The 18,195-nt window shown below is 44.0% G+C and overlaps 1 protein-coding gene across 2 annotated transcripts; it reads right to left on the bottom strand.

Moving 5' to 3' along the window:
* Nucleotides 1–1,525: 1,525 nt before the first annotated feature.
* Nucleotides 1,526–16,448, bottom strand: LOC102915568 (uncharacterized). Of its 2 annotated transcripts, none has more exons than XM_076570918.1 (10): nt 11,372–16,448; nt 10,149–10,230; nt 9,207–9,364; nt 7,880–8,021; nt 7,217–7,324; nt 6,071–6,223; nt 3,780–3,849; nt 3,085–3,154; nt 2,572–2,649; nt 1,526–1,686 (listed from the first exon to the last, which is right to left on the bottom strand). In XM_076570918.1, the coding sequence occupies exons 4-9, from the start codon at nt 7,924–7,926 to the stop codon at nt 2,633–2,635; spliced, it is 465 nt and encodes a 154-aa protein (XP_076427033.1). In that variant the 5' UTR covers nt 7,927–8,021; nt 9,207–9,364; nt 10,149–10,230; nt 11,372–16,448; the 3' UTR covers nt 1,526–1,686; nt 2,572–2,632. The 2 variants fall into 2 exon arrangements, with proteins under 2 accessions (XP_076427033.1, XP_076427032.1); XM_076570917.1 differs by having other exon boundaries at nt 1,527–1,686; nt 3,030–3,154; nt 11,372–15,307.
* Nucleotides 16,449–18,195: the final 1,747 nt, after the last annotated feature.

Below are 18,195 nucleotides of genomic sequence, written 5' to 3'. Positions count from 1 at the left end.
TTATTGTTTCAATCTCACTATCTGTTATAGACACAAATCTGTTTTCTCTTTCTTTTGCTGTGATAAAACGCCCTGACCAAAAAAAGTTAAGAAAAAAAGGCACAGAGTTTCCCATGGGGAAAGATCAGAACCCCCCTTTCTGGAACTATGCAGAGCCATGAGATGGCTGCTGGGAAATAAGCAAGGCTCCTGGGAGGGTGAGACTGCAGGGCCCATGGGGCCATCTCCTGTACCATCTTGAGTTCTGCTTTGCATCTTCCCAGGTAGAATGCTTTTGTAGGGAGAATAGTGAGAACAGGAAGTGGAAATTGAGGGCCAGCGTGGAAGAAGTACAAAAAGACTAGCATCATGGGGTCCTTGTCCTTGAAGAAGGCAACAGGAAGAGGAAAGTGGGACAATGGAAGCTGTGAGGTCACCTGGTCTGAGCCAGGTATGTCAATTAATTCTCTGTTGCCATGCGAAAACACCATGACCAAGGGAACCTCAAGAGGGAAGTTTATTTGGGCAGATAGTTCTAGAAGAGTAAGAGTTCATCACCATCATGGTGAGGAAACATGGCAACAGGCAAAATGTTGACTGGAGCTGTTGAGAGCTCACATCTTGAGCCACCAGCAGGAAATAGAGCCAAAAGGGATTTCCTAAGGCTTTGGAATATCACGATATACTTCCTGTAGCAAGGCCACACTTCCTAAGTCTCCCACAACAGCATCAACTGAGGACTGAGCATTTGAAATCCAGAGACTGTGGGAGAGATTTATTATTCAAACCACCATACAAAGAAAGTCTAGGGGCCCCATGGCTGTGGGTTCAGATCCTGGCACTGACCCTTGGTTACTATGTGGCCTGAATGAACCACTTTGCCTCTATGAACATCAGTTACTTCCTGTAGTTATTAGGATGTGGTAAACTGTGAAGGAGACCTCATGAGTTGCAACCTCCTTGACAAGCATGGAGTCAGGGTCCAGGTGGGTGTCACCAGGACATTGCCCTCCATAGGGAGACCAAGCTTTTTAGAATCTGATAGGTGATGTCCAGGTGCTGAGTAGCAATGTCAGGGCTAAGGGAGACTGGAGAGGACAAGGGATCAAACTGCCCCTGAGGAAGAGACAGGCATGAAAGGGCACAGCCACATGAGCCTGTCTGTCTGTGCTCCTTCATCTCTTCAAACAGGGTGGTCCTCATTCTGCACCAGTCCTTAGGACCATTGAAGAGACATGGCAAAAGTCTGAGTGAGGTTGTTTTCCAGCATCACCCCATCCCCCTGTGATCTGGTACACAGTAGGTGCTCAATACACATTTGAACATGTGTAGATGGATGGTTTGGGGTTCTGCCACATTCACCCAGGGGCTCTGTGTGGCCACTCTCTCCAGGCTTCCACAACTCTATACATAGAGGAGAGCTGTAAGGTATACTCTGATGGTCCTTCCATCTCTGGATCTGTCCCTGTCACTCAGGTACCATCTCACTCCACTCAGCCCACACCCTGCCAACAATCCTAATGTAAGAACTGTGACAAGACATTCATCAGGATGTAGTGGGCTTTTATTTCTGGGGTGGTGATAACAGGTGTGGAGACCACTGAGGGAAGAAGAGAGTCTGGGCTCAGGCACAGTTTGTGTGTCTCATAGAAGAAATTATGGGAGGAAGAGGCCACGGGGAGTCAGAGGGAGCCATTGGGCACCAACCTGCAATGAGATCACATGGCTTCAGAACACTGGCTGTCACAGCCACAGTGGGAGCTGGCTTTCACAGACAATGACTGGACACGAACTGGCCTGGCCCTGCTGTCTTCACTCATTGCCCAATGCCCAATATGGCTGAGGCCATGGAGAAAAGAGAGGCAGCTGTGGATTTGTGGTCTAGATATGGCACTTGACTCAAACCCCTCCTCATCCCTTCTTCTGGAGCAGTGGGAGATGGGAAAAGATAGAGTGGAGGCCATGTCCAAGTCAGGGTGAGAATTCAGCACACAGTCAAGTGTCTGTGCACAAAGTTAGAGTTCAGTCACTAACCCTGTGTAAATTGTTTGAGAATCAAAGAGCCCAGCTCAGTCTGGGGTCATGATCCAGGCTCAGGGTCCAGGGTGTACTCAAGATCAGAGTTCAGCCTGGAGTCAGGATCAGGTCTCACTTTCTCTTGTCTTGTAATAGAAGCCTAAGCCTGGCCTGAATTTTCTTATGGGCTGTCGTGACAGGATGCAGAGTCTACCTGTGGGGCTTTATGAGAACTGCCACCATAGGTTCATGTATTGCAATATTTGCTTCCCGGTTAGAAAACTGTTTGGGAAGGATTAGTAGGTGTGGCTTGGGAGTGGAGGTGTGTCACTAGGGATGGGGTCTGAGGTTTCAAAAGCCACACACTTCTAAATCTCACTGTTGCGTACTTGTATCTCCAGATATAAGCTCTCAGCTACTGATCCAGTGCCAGATCTGCCTGCCTGCTGCCATGCTCCTCATCATGATGGTCTAACCCTCTGGAACTGTGAGACCCATATTAAGTGTTTTATTTTATAATTTCCCTCGGTCTTGTTGTTCTGTCACAGCAATAGAAAAGTAATGAGGACACTGTACCAGCAGGGCGTCACGACATTCCTCTTTCTGTTCACTCTTCAGAAGATGGAGACTGGTTTTCTTATGCCCATATATCAGCTGAAGGGAACAGGTCAAGATCTGCCTCAGTTTTTGCCATGGAAAACCAGAAGCCTACCCAACTTGTTACCATATCACTTCCCTGAGCCTGTCACTGTGACAATTATGTGACCTCAAGTGTGTCACTGTTCACCTGAAGGTGAGCAAGGACAGTGGTCCTGTACAGAGACTCTCTTGAGGATCCAATGAGGTAGTGTGTACAAGACACAGAAGCACCGAGTAAAGGGACATTTCCATAGAAGGGTCCCCTCCAGGGTCTGTTGCCCCAGCTACCTTGTCAATCATGGGGAGCAAAAGGCTCAAAAGAGGCCTCCAGGGAGGGGATGAGAAACTAAGAGGCCACCTTGGTCAGGGTGCAAGGACCCTGCCTGGGTCCCTACCACAGCTGTCGTCTTGGGCCATGGAAGGTTCTTCAGTCCCCAGGGTATGACTTACAGAGGATGACCTGAATCATCATTTGGAGAGGAGCACCACTCCTTGGAAGTATACGAAGGTCAGAGAGAAACTGGAAGGAGGAGGGGGAGGGGAATGGAAAACAGATGAGACTTTGCTGACAACACACTTTCCACCCTCCCCAGACAGAGGGGCTCATTTCCAGGACCTAAGAACAGTTAACCTTAGAAACCTGGAACTATGGAATTGTGGAAGCCGGAACCATAGCTGTCCCAGGCTGCTGAGTACCCACCACCTCAGGATGTCAGAAGTTCAGGACCTGGAAATCTAGAATCTAGAACCTTAACACCCAGACTCCTTAAACCTTGAATTCCTGAACCCTGTAAATTCAAGCCCCCAGAAGGCTTAAGCCTTTGGGGAGCCCCAATTCCCAGTTTCCTCTAGCTTCTAATTCACAGGTGCTTCAACAGTCATTTTAATAAAAGTGTGTTGATTACATGAAACATTAGGTTAAAGGGCACAGGTGGTGATGGATGTGTTAACAGCTCAAGGCATCATCTGTGATTTCTGCCTCCTCTCTCTGCAGCCCAGCTATGGAGGAGGAGTAGGTGCACACAGACCTCCCAAATAGAAATCTGCATCTCACAGGAACAGAGTCCTGAGCACACAGCCACACCTACAGATACCTCTCCTGCCCGTATCAGTCTTTAGGTACCAAGAGCTGCTACAAGACTCACTTCTATTTCCCTTGCAAGGGAGTCTCTCTCTGTCGAGAATGTAGATACTATGACCATCATGGCATTTTGTCTGCAAAAGGAGGAAATTAGAAAGCTTGGTTAATATTTCAACACACGGTAAAAAGTCCTCTGGAGGTCAGGGGACCCATAACTCTGCTCCACGGTCTCATTATTGTTGCCCAGTGGTCCATATCTGTATGGACCATCAGTGAGCATCTGAACATTTCATTCCTAAGTATCTGTTTCCTCAGTGCCTGGGTGCTCATCACAACCCCTACACAGCATCATTTCCTCAGCCCCCACTTACACAGCACCAGGATGATCCTTGGGGAGCTGGAAAAAACCCTTCAGCCTTTAACTTCTTTCATACACAATCTCACTGCTGTTGTCCCCTCCCCTTCAACTCTCATTTAGTTGTTATCCCCTGAGGTTCCCATCCTGAATGTCCCCTGAATGGAGGGTGTGCTGTCCTTGTGTTCTGCTAAGTATGATGGTCTGTGTAGGGCTCCTCATTGCCCTTGAATTCACTGATAAACCAAATACTCCCCTGGCTACCTTGTCCTCAGGATATGTTTAAAAAGACAGAGAACCTGTGTGTATTCATTAAGTCATTCTGTGAGCTGAGTACAATTCCTGCCTGATCACATAGCAGATATTTGACTAGCAGAATTAGTAAAGAGGGCCAGGGACATATCTCTGTCTACACATTACTTTCCCTGTAGGCACGAGGACCCAAGTTCCATCCCTAGGATCTTATTAACTAGGAAAGAAAGAAAGGCCAGGTGACAACAAACACATGTAATCCAGAGCAGTGAAGACAGAGATGGGGAGACTCCTCAGCTGGCTTAGCCTACTTGGTGAGCTCCAGGCGCTGACACATGCGCATGTGTGCCCCCCACACCCATTTCTTCTTTCCAAAAATAAACAAAGAACAGGTCCAGTTAAATAGACAGTGTGACACTTGGTCTGGTGTCCCCCAACTATGACCCCACCATGCAGGAAACAGAGGCAGGTAGCTCTCTGAGATTGAAGCTAACCAGAGCTGTATAGTGAGACCCTGTCACAAAATGTGTGTGCATACAATGACAACAGAGAGAAGTACTCCGAATGACCAGTGGTTATTCTTATAAGAAAAAGAGAAGTCCGGGTGGTGGTGGCACATGACTTTAATCCTAGCATTTGAGAGGCAGAACCAGGAAGATCTCTGAGTTCATGGCCAGCCTGGTCTACAGAGAGATCCACAATAGGGCACCAAAACTACACAAAAATCCCTGTCTCAAAAAGACCAAAAAATTAAATAAAAGAATAAGAAAAAGACCCTGAAAGGTGAAAAGATTCAGTGAGTTTGAGTAAGGAGAGAGATGTTTCACATAAACACAACTTCCATGCCAAGGTCCTGTCTAAGGAAAATGCTTGTCTAAGGCACAAACCTTAGGACAATGTGTTTAAAGGAGGGCGAGAGGAGAATGTCCATGAGAGTCTTCATGGTCATGGGGATTCAGACACAGTAGAGCAACATGAGTTTCCTGGGTCTGCTTGGCAGGACATTGTCCAGCAGGACCCAGGTCTTTTAGTACATGCCAACAAAACTGTGGTCCTGTCTTTGATTTGAGATCAGATCGTTGGTAGAGGGGTGATTGGTGACCTCAGGGCATGGTCATAAAGACTGGAAACAGAGGCCATCCCTGTATTCTTGACCCAGGTTTCTCAGCCTCAACCCTTGGCTTGCTGGCGATGTTTCCTCTCCCAGACACTGGGTAGCATCACCTGTCCCCACCTTGTACCTGAGACAAACATTCTTTTCCAAGCATTCAGCTAAAGATACTGAGTTTGCAGATCAACAGGGATCAGTGATAGAAAATATCAGGATTAGTATACCAAGATCTCACTGTAGAATTTCCCAATAGTAGAGAGTAATTCATGCAACTAGGGCCCATGGCAGCAAATAATTTTCACCTCAGGGTGGACATAAATGTTAGCATCTTCAGATGCACAAGGCACATTGACCCAGGTGAACGTTATTGTAAGCAAATACACGATTATGGCTGGAGATTCTCAGGTCTTCATCCCAGAAGCTGAGAGGTATGGGTCTCTATTGTTCTAATGCACAGATGTGGAAACTGAGGCCTCAAAAGCTGCAGAGTGACAGTGCTGACAGTAGAGACAGTTGATCCTTTAGTGTTGTCTGACTGTGTGTTCCACCATGCTGCTTCCCAGGTGTGGGAACAGGATTCAAGTCAGGTCCTAAAGCCTCCCTGAGAGCCCAGTCTCCTGGGATGGATGAGTCTTACCTGCCTGATGAATCAGAGATGTCCTTCATTGTTTCATTTGCCCATATCCACAGGGTCACATAAAGCAGGCTGTTCTGGCTCTCTGTTACATTTCTTAAGAAACATAGGAGTTTCAAGGAAATCATGGCTCTTTTCCTGGGATTATCATCAGGCCTGCAGAAGATAAAAGTCACACTGAACACAGGACTAGCAGGCTTTGCTGATTGCCCTGGTTTTCCTATTCTGAGTGGATGCAATGAAGTGTGTCTAAAGGCATTGTCAGTAACATCTGGGTAATATCAACATGTTACATATTCTCCACAAAATTTACGCATTTGTATTAGAGTTCTCTAGGTCATGCATGTTCAGCACATGTGAGCTTTTTACTTGACATTAGACTAAGAATTAGGATAATTGCTGACATTTGTGACACAAAATACCTGTGTTCATTTCAAGTATTATACGTGGTTTAATCCATTGAATCACTACAACAGTGCTAGGAGAAAAATCACACTCTTTTCAGAGTGAGGAGACCTGGGCATAGAGAGGTTAAGTAAGTACCCCAAGATCTCACAGCTCATGGCTTCATAAGTGCATGGACTTCATCCAGGCTCTATGCCCCCCACTGCTGCTGATGGAAGCCAGGCTCTCACATGTACTGGGCAAGTTCTCTCCCTGAAATATACCCCCAGGTCTGAAACTCTCTTGCACAGCTTCTTCACTTGAACATTTCCTTATCTGTCTGTTTAAATTAAAAATTTTATTTATCTTTTACTTGTTCATCTAGTCTATCCATAATCTCTGAGTTCTAGTTTCTATGAGAAACCATATCTCAAAAATTAATGTGGCAAAAGTTTGAGGCAGATTCCTGATGTTTGCCTCTGACCTCCACCATCACTTGTGAGTACATATGTGAGTCTGCATACACACATACACCAATGCAAAACACACAAAAAAGGATGTTGCATAGGACATTTTTTTTGAAAGAGATTTAATGTGGCCTGTTTTCACTAGAATACTTTAAAGATTGGGTTGTTAGGCCTCAGAGGGTCTCCCCTTTAACAGATTAGGAAACGGAGGGCAGAGGTCTTGAAGTACCTGGGAATGAAGTAACCACTCAAATGGCCAGGTCACTGCACCTTCTAAATTTAAGTGACATATACTCACAGATACACAGAAGAATCCACAATCAAGAGCATCTTCATCTCTGTGCTGTTGTCGTTGGAAGACAGGCCAGCTTGCAAGTCCCTCTTTCTCTGTCCACTGAATATATCCCTGCAACAAACCACAAGTGCACTCTAGTCATCCCTCCTGCAATATTTGAAGTCTCCTCATCACCCTCGTGTCCTCACTAGGTCCTATTCAGCAATGTGAGCCTCTACACTCTCAAGGACAGTCACAGAACAAGGGAAACAGTAGGAAGCAGAACCAGAACTTGAACCCAGGACTGTGTGACTCAAAACTCTAGAAAGCCACTGCTTGGGACTAATGGGTATGGATTCCAGCTTCCTGTCCCTCTAAGGAACTTGGACTTTTACTTTTGGCTAAATTTGAATGAAGAAAGTATTTTTCTTAGAGAAAGGCTTTAGGTAACACCATGCAGGTGGAGATGGGGACAAATGGAACATTCACCTTGAGCATTACAGACTATGGGAAATTACAGACTATGGGAAAACAGATGTGTGAACTGGCCCTGTAGTTCTGCCTCAAACTTACTCACGCTCTAATGTTCCTTGCCTTGGAACTCCACAGCTCTGTGGAGAAGACAAGGCTTATCCATAGGTCTTTAACATCAGTCCCTTTTCTGGGAGCAAAGAAGTACCAACTTACCTCATATTATTCAGATAAAAAGAGTGATTTAATCTTCTCAAAGTCATTGAGTCGTAAAGAAGTACAATGTTTTCAATTGTCCTTTCCTGATGCTCAGTTTTCTCACTGAAGTTGACCGGCACATCCAGCTTCTGAATGAATTCTGTCACAATAGTCATCAATCAGTGTTTGCAGCACTAGGGAATGAGCTCCTATCCTCCTGATCTCAGAGAAGTCAGTTTCCCTGCGCTGTTTCATTCAGTCTCTGCAATAGCTCAGCAAGAAAGGACTGCCACCATCTCCATTTTTCAGAAGAGGAACCTGAGATTCCTTAGATTTGGAAATGTTCCACACAGCTGGATCCATGCACTGTTTCCAGCCTGACTAAATATTAATATCAGTCACTTATCAAAAAGAATTGGTAATTGGCCAAGCAATGGAAGTGGATTGTGTATGCCTGTTTGCAGGGCTGACTTTAGGATCTGTTGCTCTTATTGAGGTTGTCATGTGAGTCTGAAAATATTAGTCAAGAACTGGAGTTAATAGACCAAGAAATGGAGAAATGGAGAACCAGGGAAAAAAAAAGAAGAGGACAAATATTGATCCAACCAATGAAAGAGGAGAATAGGTGTCCCAACCTGACAGCTGGGAATTTGGCCTACAGAAAATGACATTGGAGCAGGAGATAGAGTCCTAACAAAAGATCTCAGAGAGCAACAGGGAAATGCATAGAATTGGTGTTGTGTGCCAGACAGGAAGTGTGAAGTATTAGGGATGTTTATGTGGAAAATGTCTCTACTGTGACACAAAGAAATTATTAATCTGAAATAAAACAGAATGAATCAACCATAGCAGCAACAACAATCCCCCAATCTTTTTTAAAATGAGCCATGAGTTAAAATGATACTTTAAGATATTGATTGTAAAACATTTTTGCCATTTAATTTCTCCACAATTTGTAACCTGTTTCATTTGTTTGGATGTAAACCAGTTTAGATGAGCCTAGTGATGTCATAACTGTTTTGTCTCACTTGTACAGTGTTGTTTCAGTTCATCCTTCAGCTTTATTTGTTTAGCATTAATTAGTTACTTAAAGTTATTTAAATAACAAAATTATTTAGCTGTAGGTTAAATAATTGTAATTATTTAAAGTGATTTCATTCCCCTGTGAAGACTAGCCTTTGTTTCTGTGGACTACTTTCCTGTTCTGTATTGTGTGTCTTTAGTGCTGTCAAGGGTTTCACATCTTCCATTGGGCTGTTTGTAATGCTTACATGCACACATACATACATACACCAAAATATACAAGTAGTCTTGAATTTTTTTAAGTAAGGACTTCACATATGACCTCATACTATCTGTGATTCCAATTCAGTGTTGAGATTGGAGAGTTGGCTCAACAGTGCTTGCTTCTCTTGCAGAAGACTAGACTTCAGGACCCAGCACCCTTCTGAACATTTCATAATCATCTGTAACTCCTCAGGATCTGAGACCCTCTTCTGGCTTCTGTGGGCACACACACAGATGTACACAGAGAGATACATCCACATGAATGAAAATAAATTCTTAAAATCACTTTCAGCCGGGCGGTGGTGGTGGCGCACGCCTTTAATCCCAGCACTCGGGAGGCAGAGCCAGGTGAATCTCTGTGAGTTTGAGGCCAGCCTGGGCTACCAAGTGAGTTCCAGGAAAGGCACAAAGCTACACAGAGAAACCCTGTCTCGAAAAAAAAAATATATATATATATCTTAAAATCACTTTCAATAAAACATATAATTTCAATATGCATCTTGGCTCTGTCCTGACACAATACTTTTGACACAACACTTTAAATATTGTAAACCAGTAGTAAAGACATGAAAAACGAGAGGATGGTTAGAATTAGAGAAATACAAAGTGAGATGAGTCACAAACCATTTAAAGTTGTCCAGTTAGTGCAAGAGAGCAGTGTGGGAGACAGGGTCCCTCAAACTGCTAGAGAAAGTGAATAGGGGAATCTTTGTCTACAGTTTAAATAATTTAAAATACAAATTTAGAAATTTTGAAATCTCACTTGGAAGAATTTATCCTGTGCCTGTCCTCACAGAACTCTATTAGGAAATGATGTCAACGCATTGGTCACATCTAAAAATATAAGTGAGTGACAGGAACTGCCCCCTCCCAGCTCTCTCTGCTATTGCAGGTACAGTGTTAGGGTCACTCCTGGAACTAGCTGGTGGTAACTTTACTGACTCATTTCCAGAGACAGAATTCAGAATGTCGAAATTATTCAGGTTAGTGCCAATATTACCTGAAAGTGATGCTGAGGTCCCAGTGAGCAGGCCGCAAAGGACAACAAGGCTCCCAACTTGGAACATCTTTGGTCCTGACACCTACATTGTCATAGAGGAAGAAAAGGAAACAGGAATGCACATCGAACACCTGTCATTCTCACGCTTGACCTTCCAACAAGACACATGTGCTTCTGTTCACAATAGGTAAGAAATGGAACCAGCAGAGATGCTCACCATTGCCAGTGGATAAAGAAATTGATGACAAGTGCACAAGGGTATTTTATTGAGCCATGAGGAAAAATGAAATCATGGCATTTCCGGGAAATGAATGGAAGTGGAAGTTATTTTGCTAAACAAGATTATCTAGATTCTGAATGGCAAAATACCCCATTTTCTGTATGAACTCATAAGATAAGGAGACTGTGAGAGAAGAAGAAATCCTAAGGAAAGAGAAGAGGCGGGAGGAGAAAAAGAACATAGAATGCTTGTGACAGGAGGTAAAAGGAAGGAGGTAGAGATTAGCACAGGGTGGGGATGAGGGAGGATAGCAGGGGAGGGAGAGGGATGGGAACTAAGGATGTAGGAAAAAGATACAGTGAACCCCACTTATAGTGAATTTAAAAACAGCAGATACAACTACATACAATAATAACTGAGAAAAATAGTTGGTTTGTTCTGGAGATGAGCTGGCAAGGTTGGGAGGAGGAGAAACTTTAGAGACCCAGCAAGCGTGTGGAGAGGCGGGGCTTGGAAAGACAAGCTGACCCAAGCTCTTTATTCTCAGGTCCTTTGTGCTTGCTGCCTTCTCAGCTTCAGACATATTTCCTCCTTGATTTGTTACCTAAATCTGTTCTCTTGCTTCAGGGAAACTTCACCCCTTCCATGAAGCCAGCTTCAGACCCCTCCCCAGAGAACAGTTCAAGACTCCCACCTCCAGGCTCTACCAAGCTTGCGGCCACACTGTCCTTAAGGAAACAGCTATGGCTTGTATCACTGTTGAGCCTAGACTCCAGGAAGAAGTCTTTCTCCACACACTGAGACAACTCATTGATGAATAAAACCTGATCAGTCAACAGAATCATGAACCTAGGTTGTCATTAGTCAGACACAGTATCATCTACGTCTTCAAATCCATTAGAGTCAAAACTTCCCTAGCATAGACAGTGCCTTCCCTCTGCTTCTTGCTCCAAAGCCTCCTGAAGACCCTCCTGTGCGAGTTTACATTGGGGGGAATACTTACTGGTTTGGAGGAGGATGCACATAAAATACTTGTTTCTCTGCACTGTCTCCTCAGATGCTGGGGTCACAGTGGCCCTTTTATAGAGGTCACAGGATTAGAAGCAATCCTCATTTCAGGATGTTCTAAGGAGTCTCCAAAGAAAATATCTAAGATTAGGCAAGATATTCCAACCCAAAGGTCACACACAGAGCATGCTTAAGTGACAAGAATGGATAGTAATGAACTTTGGTCAACACTAGTTGTGGACCTTGACACTGCCCTGAAGTGGTGGGTTCAGTATGAGCTGGGATGAAGACCCAGAATGGATGAATAAGAGAATGTTGCGGTGGGAAATCTCATAGTGTTTGCCGAGGCTAGTCCATTTCATCATTTGGAAACTAAGAGGTAAAGTGAGTTGCTCATGGTCATGCAATATGTAGGGTAGAATTATGGCACCCACATCACTCTGCCCATCCTGCCTGTGTTCCTTTTCTGCATCTGAATACCCTTGTGATTCCTCTTGGGCAGACCTAGCCTCAATGAGTGGGTGCTGTGACCTGTCAATCAGAAGAACTCACCCTACATACATGTATTTAATACCAGATACCTAAATGATTTTGTTTAATGCTCCCTCACAAGGTTTTTGCTCAGTGTAGAAAATTCCATCAACACTAAAATCAAAGGATGGAAATGGGACCAAAAATAAAGTGGGATCATGACCACTGTGCTGTGGATTGTTTGTGTTTCTTCTTTATGGAGACATCAAAGCTGGTTGAATAATTCACATCTTTCTTACCTTGATATTGGACATGTTTATAATGTGGCTGTGTGACCAATTGTTACCATTGCACAGGAGGTAGATGTTGTATGAATGCAAAAGCCAGGATGGCTCTGGGCAGAGAGGGAGGAACCCAGCTCCCTTAGTTTAATAGGATAAAACAAAGAAGCAAGGGAGAATTAGGATATGAAATACGAACTCACAGACTGTATCTGACTTAGTTTATAACTGGACCCAGGTCCTGAAATGATGTCCTTTAATTCATGTTCTTAATAATTGCTTTATTCTCTGATGGAATGTGGCTTATTGTTGTAATTGAAGAATGTATGGATGAAGACAGACAAGGAGGTTCTGTAGACACTCCTCTCCTGTGTGGTTCCAGGTATTGTTTATTGCCATCCATGAGCCTGTGACTTAGACTCCTTCTTGCAGGCATAAAATGTGTTTTTTTCATGCTAGCCCATGTCTCTCCTTGAGTCTGTGAGATGGGTGAGCAGGAGAGGCACTTGCTTCATAGGCCCAATGACTCATGTTTGCTTGGCAGAGCACACAGAAAAGTGCAAGAGGAGGCAACAAGTGCTCTGACATCAACAGGCACATGGGCACACATGTACCTTCACTCACACGGGAACATCAGCCAGACACATAAACACAGATTTACAGCGAAAACCTAAATAATATAGAGATGTTCCTTAGGCCATATAGATTGTGGAATCAGACCAAAGCTGGTATCTGGCCTCCTTAGGAAGTCAGGGACAGAAAGAGCTGAAGTATAGGACTCAGGGATGACAGCCATCTTACATTTTGTGAGCTCATCCTGCTCTGACCTTAAGACCCAAGCTGTATTTCCAAATCCTTTGACTTTATGTGCACAGCTCTTCACAGTGTGGATTGCAGAAGCATAAACCCTTCTAAGCTGTTCTAGCATGCAGCCTCTGGAGGCAGCATTGAATAGGACTCAGTCTCCCTGAAGGCAGGTGAAGCCCTTTGCCTGCTGCTTGATCTTTAGACTAGATACACTTTATTAATCTAGTCATCAGGAGGTAAGTTTGAAGCCTCATTTTCCATTGGAAGGAACAGGTTTCTGAGAGGCCCGCTGGTGTCAAGGTCACACAGGGGTGGAACCCAGTGCTTGGGTCCTTCCACCTTCATCAGGCAGCTGCAGGGTGGCAGGGCAGGACTGTCCCTAGGCCTGTATAGCCTGTTGTCCACAGGCCCCATTGTTTGAATTGGTCACCAACGGGCGCCCATGTCAAGTCAGAGCAGCACAGAAACAAGTGGGACCTGGGGACAGCACAGAGCAGGTCACTGCTATTTACCAAGTCCTTAGGGCCTGTCCTCAACATGAGGTGACCATAGCAAAGGACATTATGAACTTGTGATTCTCAGAGCTCTGGCAGTCAGACCCTGCTGTGGCCTTGCATGGCTTGCTTCTCTATGCAGACTCTCTAACTGTGCTGGCCACCATGTTCCACAAACCCATGAAAACCCTGATCCCAGCTATGGGGCACAGATCCAAGGGTATGATAAAATCTTGTTAAGAGGGGTTTTCACAGCCCAGGAACACAGCCTGGGGGTGCTTTTGTTGGATGTGTTTACCTTATTTGCCGTAGCTACTAAACAGTTTAACTAACACCTTGTACCTGGATGTTCTTGACATGACAGTCAGGGAAGTGTGTGGGGCACCATGATGGTGGTAAGGGGAGTTGGAGGCATCTGTTCAGAACCTCTTACTAGGACTAGGGGAACCAGGATTCAAATTCTCACTCTTCACACTCCTGGCTGAATGACCTGGCATGCGTTTTCTTCCTTCTCTGTGAAGTGAGACTGGAAAGTGCACCTCACCTCCCTGCTATCCATGTGCAGAGAAAACAGGTGGGCAACACATGTGAATGTCCTCACACTGAGCAGACTGTGTACATGGGGACAGTAATGTCTGCAGTTACATTACACAGCACTGTCCTCACACTGGGCAGACTGTGCACTCAGGGACAGTAATGTCTGCAATTATATTACAGAGCACACACAAAGGTTCTTGTTAGGGAGAGTTGGGCTTCTAGAGGCCATCTTAGGCCTGTGCTGGCTCCTCTCAGTCACCTTGGAAGGAGCCTCCCTGTGTACAGAAAGTCTCCTTGAATGTAAAGTACTTCTGTGTCAGGGTCAAAGACTGGGACATAAGTGTCATGGGATAAATTTCTCATTGAAAGTTTCCTGTGAAACATTAAGGATTATCTGTCCTGGTGTAGGACATTCTATTCCCAACATGTGATAATGTGCAGTCATGAGAGCATCCTGGTCCCTCTGACCCTAGCTCTTAATTTGTTCCTAATCAGAACTCAGTGCACTGTTTGTTAAAGGCTACTGAGACCAGAGAGGCCAGTCTTGTGGCTGGGTCATACAGGAACCAGGCTTCCATGTAATAAGAAGCTCTGCTTCCTAGATTTCCCTTACCCAGAATGACAGAAGCATTCCACACACCTTTCCACAGTATAACAGACACAGACATGGGTCCACCACATTCCTAATGCCATGTCGTTTTTAAATCTGGGCAGGTTCTCTATTGTGGATTTGCACTCCAACCTGCAAAGTGTTTTTTTGATCCGAAGTGATAGAGCCAGAGTGATGGAGCCAGAGAAAAAGTTCATTCACTTTATCCCATTCTCACATATAAACCCCCTGCTTGAAAGTTATTGAATATCAGGAAGACAAAGGTAAAAGAATATATTTGAGAGCCTGTCATTTTATCACAGATAAATATAGCATTTAGTGAATCTATATAACCTATCATCTGAAGATATTTAATTACATTTTTATCAATGTTGACATTGTCAGGGTGACACACTTGCTCTATTCCTGAAACCCTGCACCTTGAGATGGAGAAGTGGCTCATGGTGAAGAGCCATTACTACTGTGCAGAGCACCAGTAGTTGTTTTGCAGAACCCAAATGACAACTCACAACTGCCTGTGACTTCCTGTCCCTGGGGATTCACAGTCCTCCTCTGACCTCCTGAGGGGACTGTACACACACGGTGCACATGAACTCATACAAGCAATGATACTTACACATAAAAGAAATAAATCTTTAAAAGACATCCAACACATTGCTCTAACCTTGTTTACAGGTAGCCCCTCAGACCTTCTGCTGGAAGATGGGAAGTAACCAAGGGTCTTGTCCCCCCTTGACTGGGATTTGCATCTTCTTGTTCTGTGGAGTGGTCCTTGAGCATTTGCTGAGAAATTCCAAAGAAACCAAAAAGTGGGCCCAGGAGGAGCTGTTGGTGGTCTGGGTCCTCTGAGCTGCTGGTTGTCTGGGTGTCGGCTTTTTCCATCTTTGTCACTAGAGCTGGCTCCTGAACTACAGCTGGGGACGAGTGTTTGTGGGAGGAAAGAAGGGTGAGAGAAAGGACAAAGCAAGGTGATGAGAGGGACAGAGGAAGGGAGATAGAGAGAGGGAAGGAAAGATGACAGGGAGGTTCTGAGGGAGGAAAGGAGAAAGTGAAGAAGAAAAAGAAGAAAAGGTGGAAGAATAGGAAGAAGAAATGGAGCAGGAGACAATGGTGGTGGACAAGGCTCTGCACTGAGAGTGGAGAAACTGAAGGCTGGAGCCACTGTCCCTGTCTCTCCATGTCCTACACAGTGTCCTGAAGTTTAGTATCAGTGCCTGAGCTGCTGGCCACAGGGAGGATGTGCTCGGCATCCCATAGCTATGGCCAGGTGGTTGAGCTCCTCGGTGTTCCTGGTCAACTCCCAGGATTTGGCCCATATCTGCTTCTAGGTGGTTCCTGAAGTAGTGGACCTGACTTTACACATCTGTATGTTCTTTCTCCATTTGTTCATCCCAATAGATAACTGTCTGTCAGTTTCTGCCTAATACTGACTGCTATGTTGGAGTCAATGATGAGTATTAAGTTCTTGTCCCTGGAATTGGAGACTTCCAGAACAGTCAGTGAGCCCCAGTAGTCAGCTCACCACTGAAAGGAAGCTCAAAAGCCTCTCTACTATCATGTCTTCTTTGAGGAGGAGCTGAGTGATGGGCAAGGGTTGTTGTTTAGCGGCAAACAGTAGACAGAAAAACAAATGCTCCATGACGTCACTTGCTAGTGAGTTCTGAAAATGAAAATATTTCAATACACAGAGAACTAAATGGTGGTCACCAGATATGTTGAAAAATGGTAGTCACAAGTGTTCTCATAACCTATGATTTCATTTTCATTTCACTTTACGGTATATTAATTTCTGCCTTGATTTCTTCAATGGCCATTGTTCACTTAAGAATTCACTATTCGTACTCTCAGTATTTGCATAGTTTCTCTTGCTGTTGATTTTTAATTTCTTTCAATTTTGTTCTGAAAGGATGATAGGAATTCTTTTAGTTATCCTTAGCTTTTAAAGACTTACTCTGTTGCTATAGTCTATTTTAGAGACAATTCTATGGACTTTAGAGAAAAATATATATTGTGTATCAGGTGATTGAAATGTTTTACTCTTTTGGTTTTTGCTATCTCTTTTCCCAGTGTCCATGTCAGAGGAGTAACAGATGGCAACTGACTTCAGGAGATCAGCCCACTAGGAAACATATCCCTGATGTGTGAATCTTGTAGAGGTAAGGCCCCGAGAGCCCTGGCCCCATAATGTTTCTTCCTACCTCTGTGTCTTTGCAGGTCAGTTTGTATTTGACAAAATTTGAGAAAATATTCAATCATATTTCTTATCTAGATGAGTCTAAAGTTTCGCAACTAGTTTGCGTTTTTATCATTACTAAGGAAAACTATAATTATGACTGTCTAGTCTTCAACTCCATCAAAGACCTCAGAAGGATATAATAATATCTGAGTAAACAGAAAGTGCTTTTCAAGTGACTTCCAAAAATTGAGAGAAACAGCTGGCTGTGTGGACATTCACCCAAGTTTCTCTGTAACGTTCAGGAATTCATTCCTACCTATAAGCCTAGAATATCTGACAGACTTTTTCAAAAGCAGAAATTTTGAAGTACTGTCCTACCTTGTCTTTGCAAAGTTTGGCAGTCCCTTTTTGTGTGTGTCCTGCTGATCCAGTTTGGACAGTAACTGTTAGCAATTGAGGCAAGAGCAGGTTCTTTGCCACATAGCTAGCTTTTTCCATAAAGAAAACAAATTCTATATTGAGTTTTTTGATGCCCACTACCTTTGTTGAAATCCAATAGTGCTTTTTGCCTGTCTCACTGTCATGAAATGTCCTATGTGAGTAAACATATTAAGCGCCATATTTGTAGGACTCTGAAGTATTATCTACATATAATTGTATGACCTTGAAAACATAACAAACATGACTGTAAGTTTGACTATTATAGATTTCTAACTACTAACCTATAAATCTTAATTATACCTTATATTTTTTTAAAAATTAATTTATTTTTTAAATTACACTCATGATATTCATTAATTACACTCATGATATTAATCACATTTGTGGTATTCATAGATTACATTCGCAGTATTCATTCAAATATATATATATATGTATATATATATATTTTAATTTTAAATGCCAAATGTCATTCCTTGAAGGGGAGAGGAGGTCTTAAATACAGGCTTACAGCACAATGGGAAGGCCTCAGAGGGCAGAAGTTTTCTACTGATGTTTTACAATCTTGCATCTAAGCTGTTAATGCCTATTATTCAGGATACACAGACAAGGAACTTCCCTTAAGCATTCAGGAGGGTGGAACTTGGCAGAGAATTAGCATAGGGAGGATATCAAGGTCAAGGTCTGCAAGCAAGGCAACAGTTACCCAAAACAGGGGCCAGGGCCCTACAGGTCCCCCTTTTATTAAAAAAATGAGCTTCTGACTTGGGTTGTGTGGGACATCAGCAGGTCACCTTACCCGTCATGGAGACACCTGCCCAGGCCACACAGGTGCTCTGTCTTAGGTTGGTGAGTGCCCCCCAGGAATTACCCATCTCTGAATACTCATTATCATACAGGCTCAAGTGTGTGTGAGCTGCATAGTTAATTACTGCCAAGGATCTCAAAGTGGCACTGGGCTTGCAATCTGTGTGTTCGATACAGAAAAGACCAACAGAGGTC

This window comes from Peromyscus maniculatus, chromosome 4 (assembly GCF_049852395.1).
Source record: "Peromyscus maniculatus bairdii isolate BWxNUB_F1_BW_parent chromosome 4, HU_Pman_BW_mat_3.1, whole genome shotgun sequence".
Taxonomy (NCBI): Eukaryota; Metazoa; Chordata; class Mammalia; order Rodentia; family Cricetidae; genus Peromyscus; species Peromyscus maniculatus.
The sequence above is the reverse complement of the archived record's forward strand: the minus strand, read 5'-3'. Positions and strand labels throughout refer to the sequence as shown.

Excerpts from the sequence above, each read along its gene's own strand:
- LOC102915568 (XM_076570917.1), bottom strand. The coding sequence starts at position 7,926 with ATGACTTTGAGAAGATTAAATCACTCTTTTTATCTGAATAATATGAG. Across the intron at positions 7,325-7,879 it reads TTTTATCTGAATAATATGAG|GGATATATTCAGTGGACAGA; the intron begins GTAAGTTGGTAC and ends GGTTTGTTGCAG. Across the intron at positions 3,850-6,070 it reads ATCTCTGATTCATCAGGCAG|ACAAAATGCCATGATGGTCA; the intron begins GTAAGACTCATC and ends CTCCTTTTGCAG.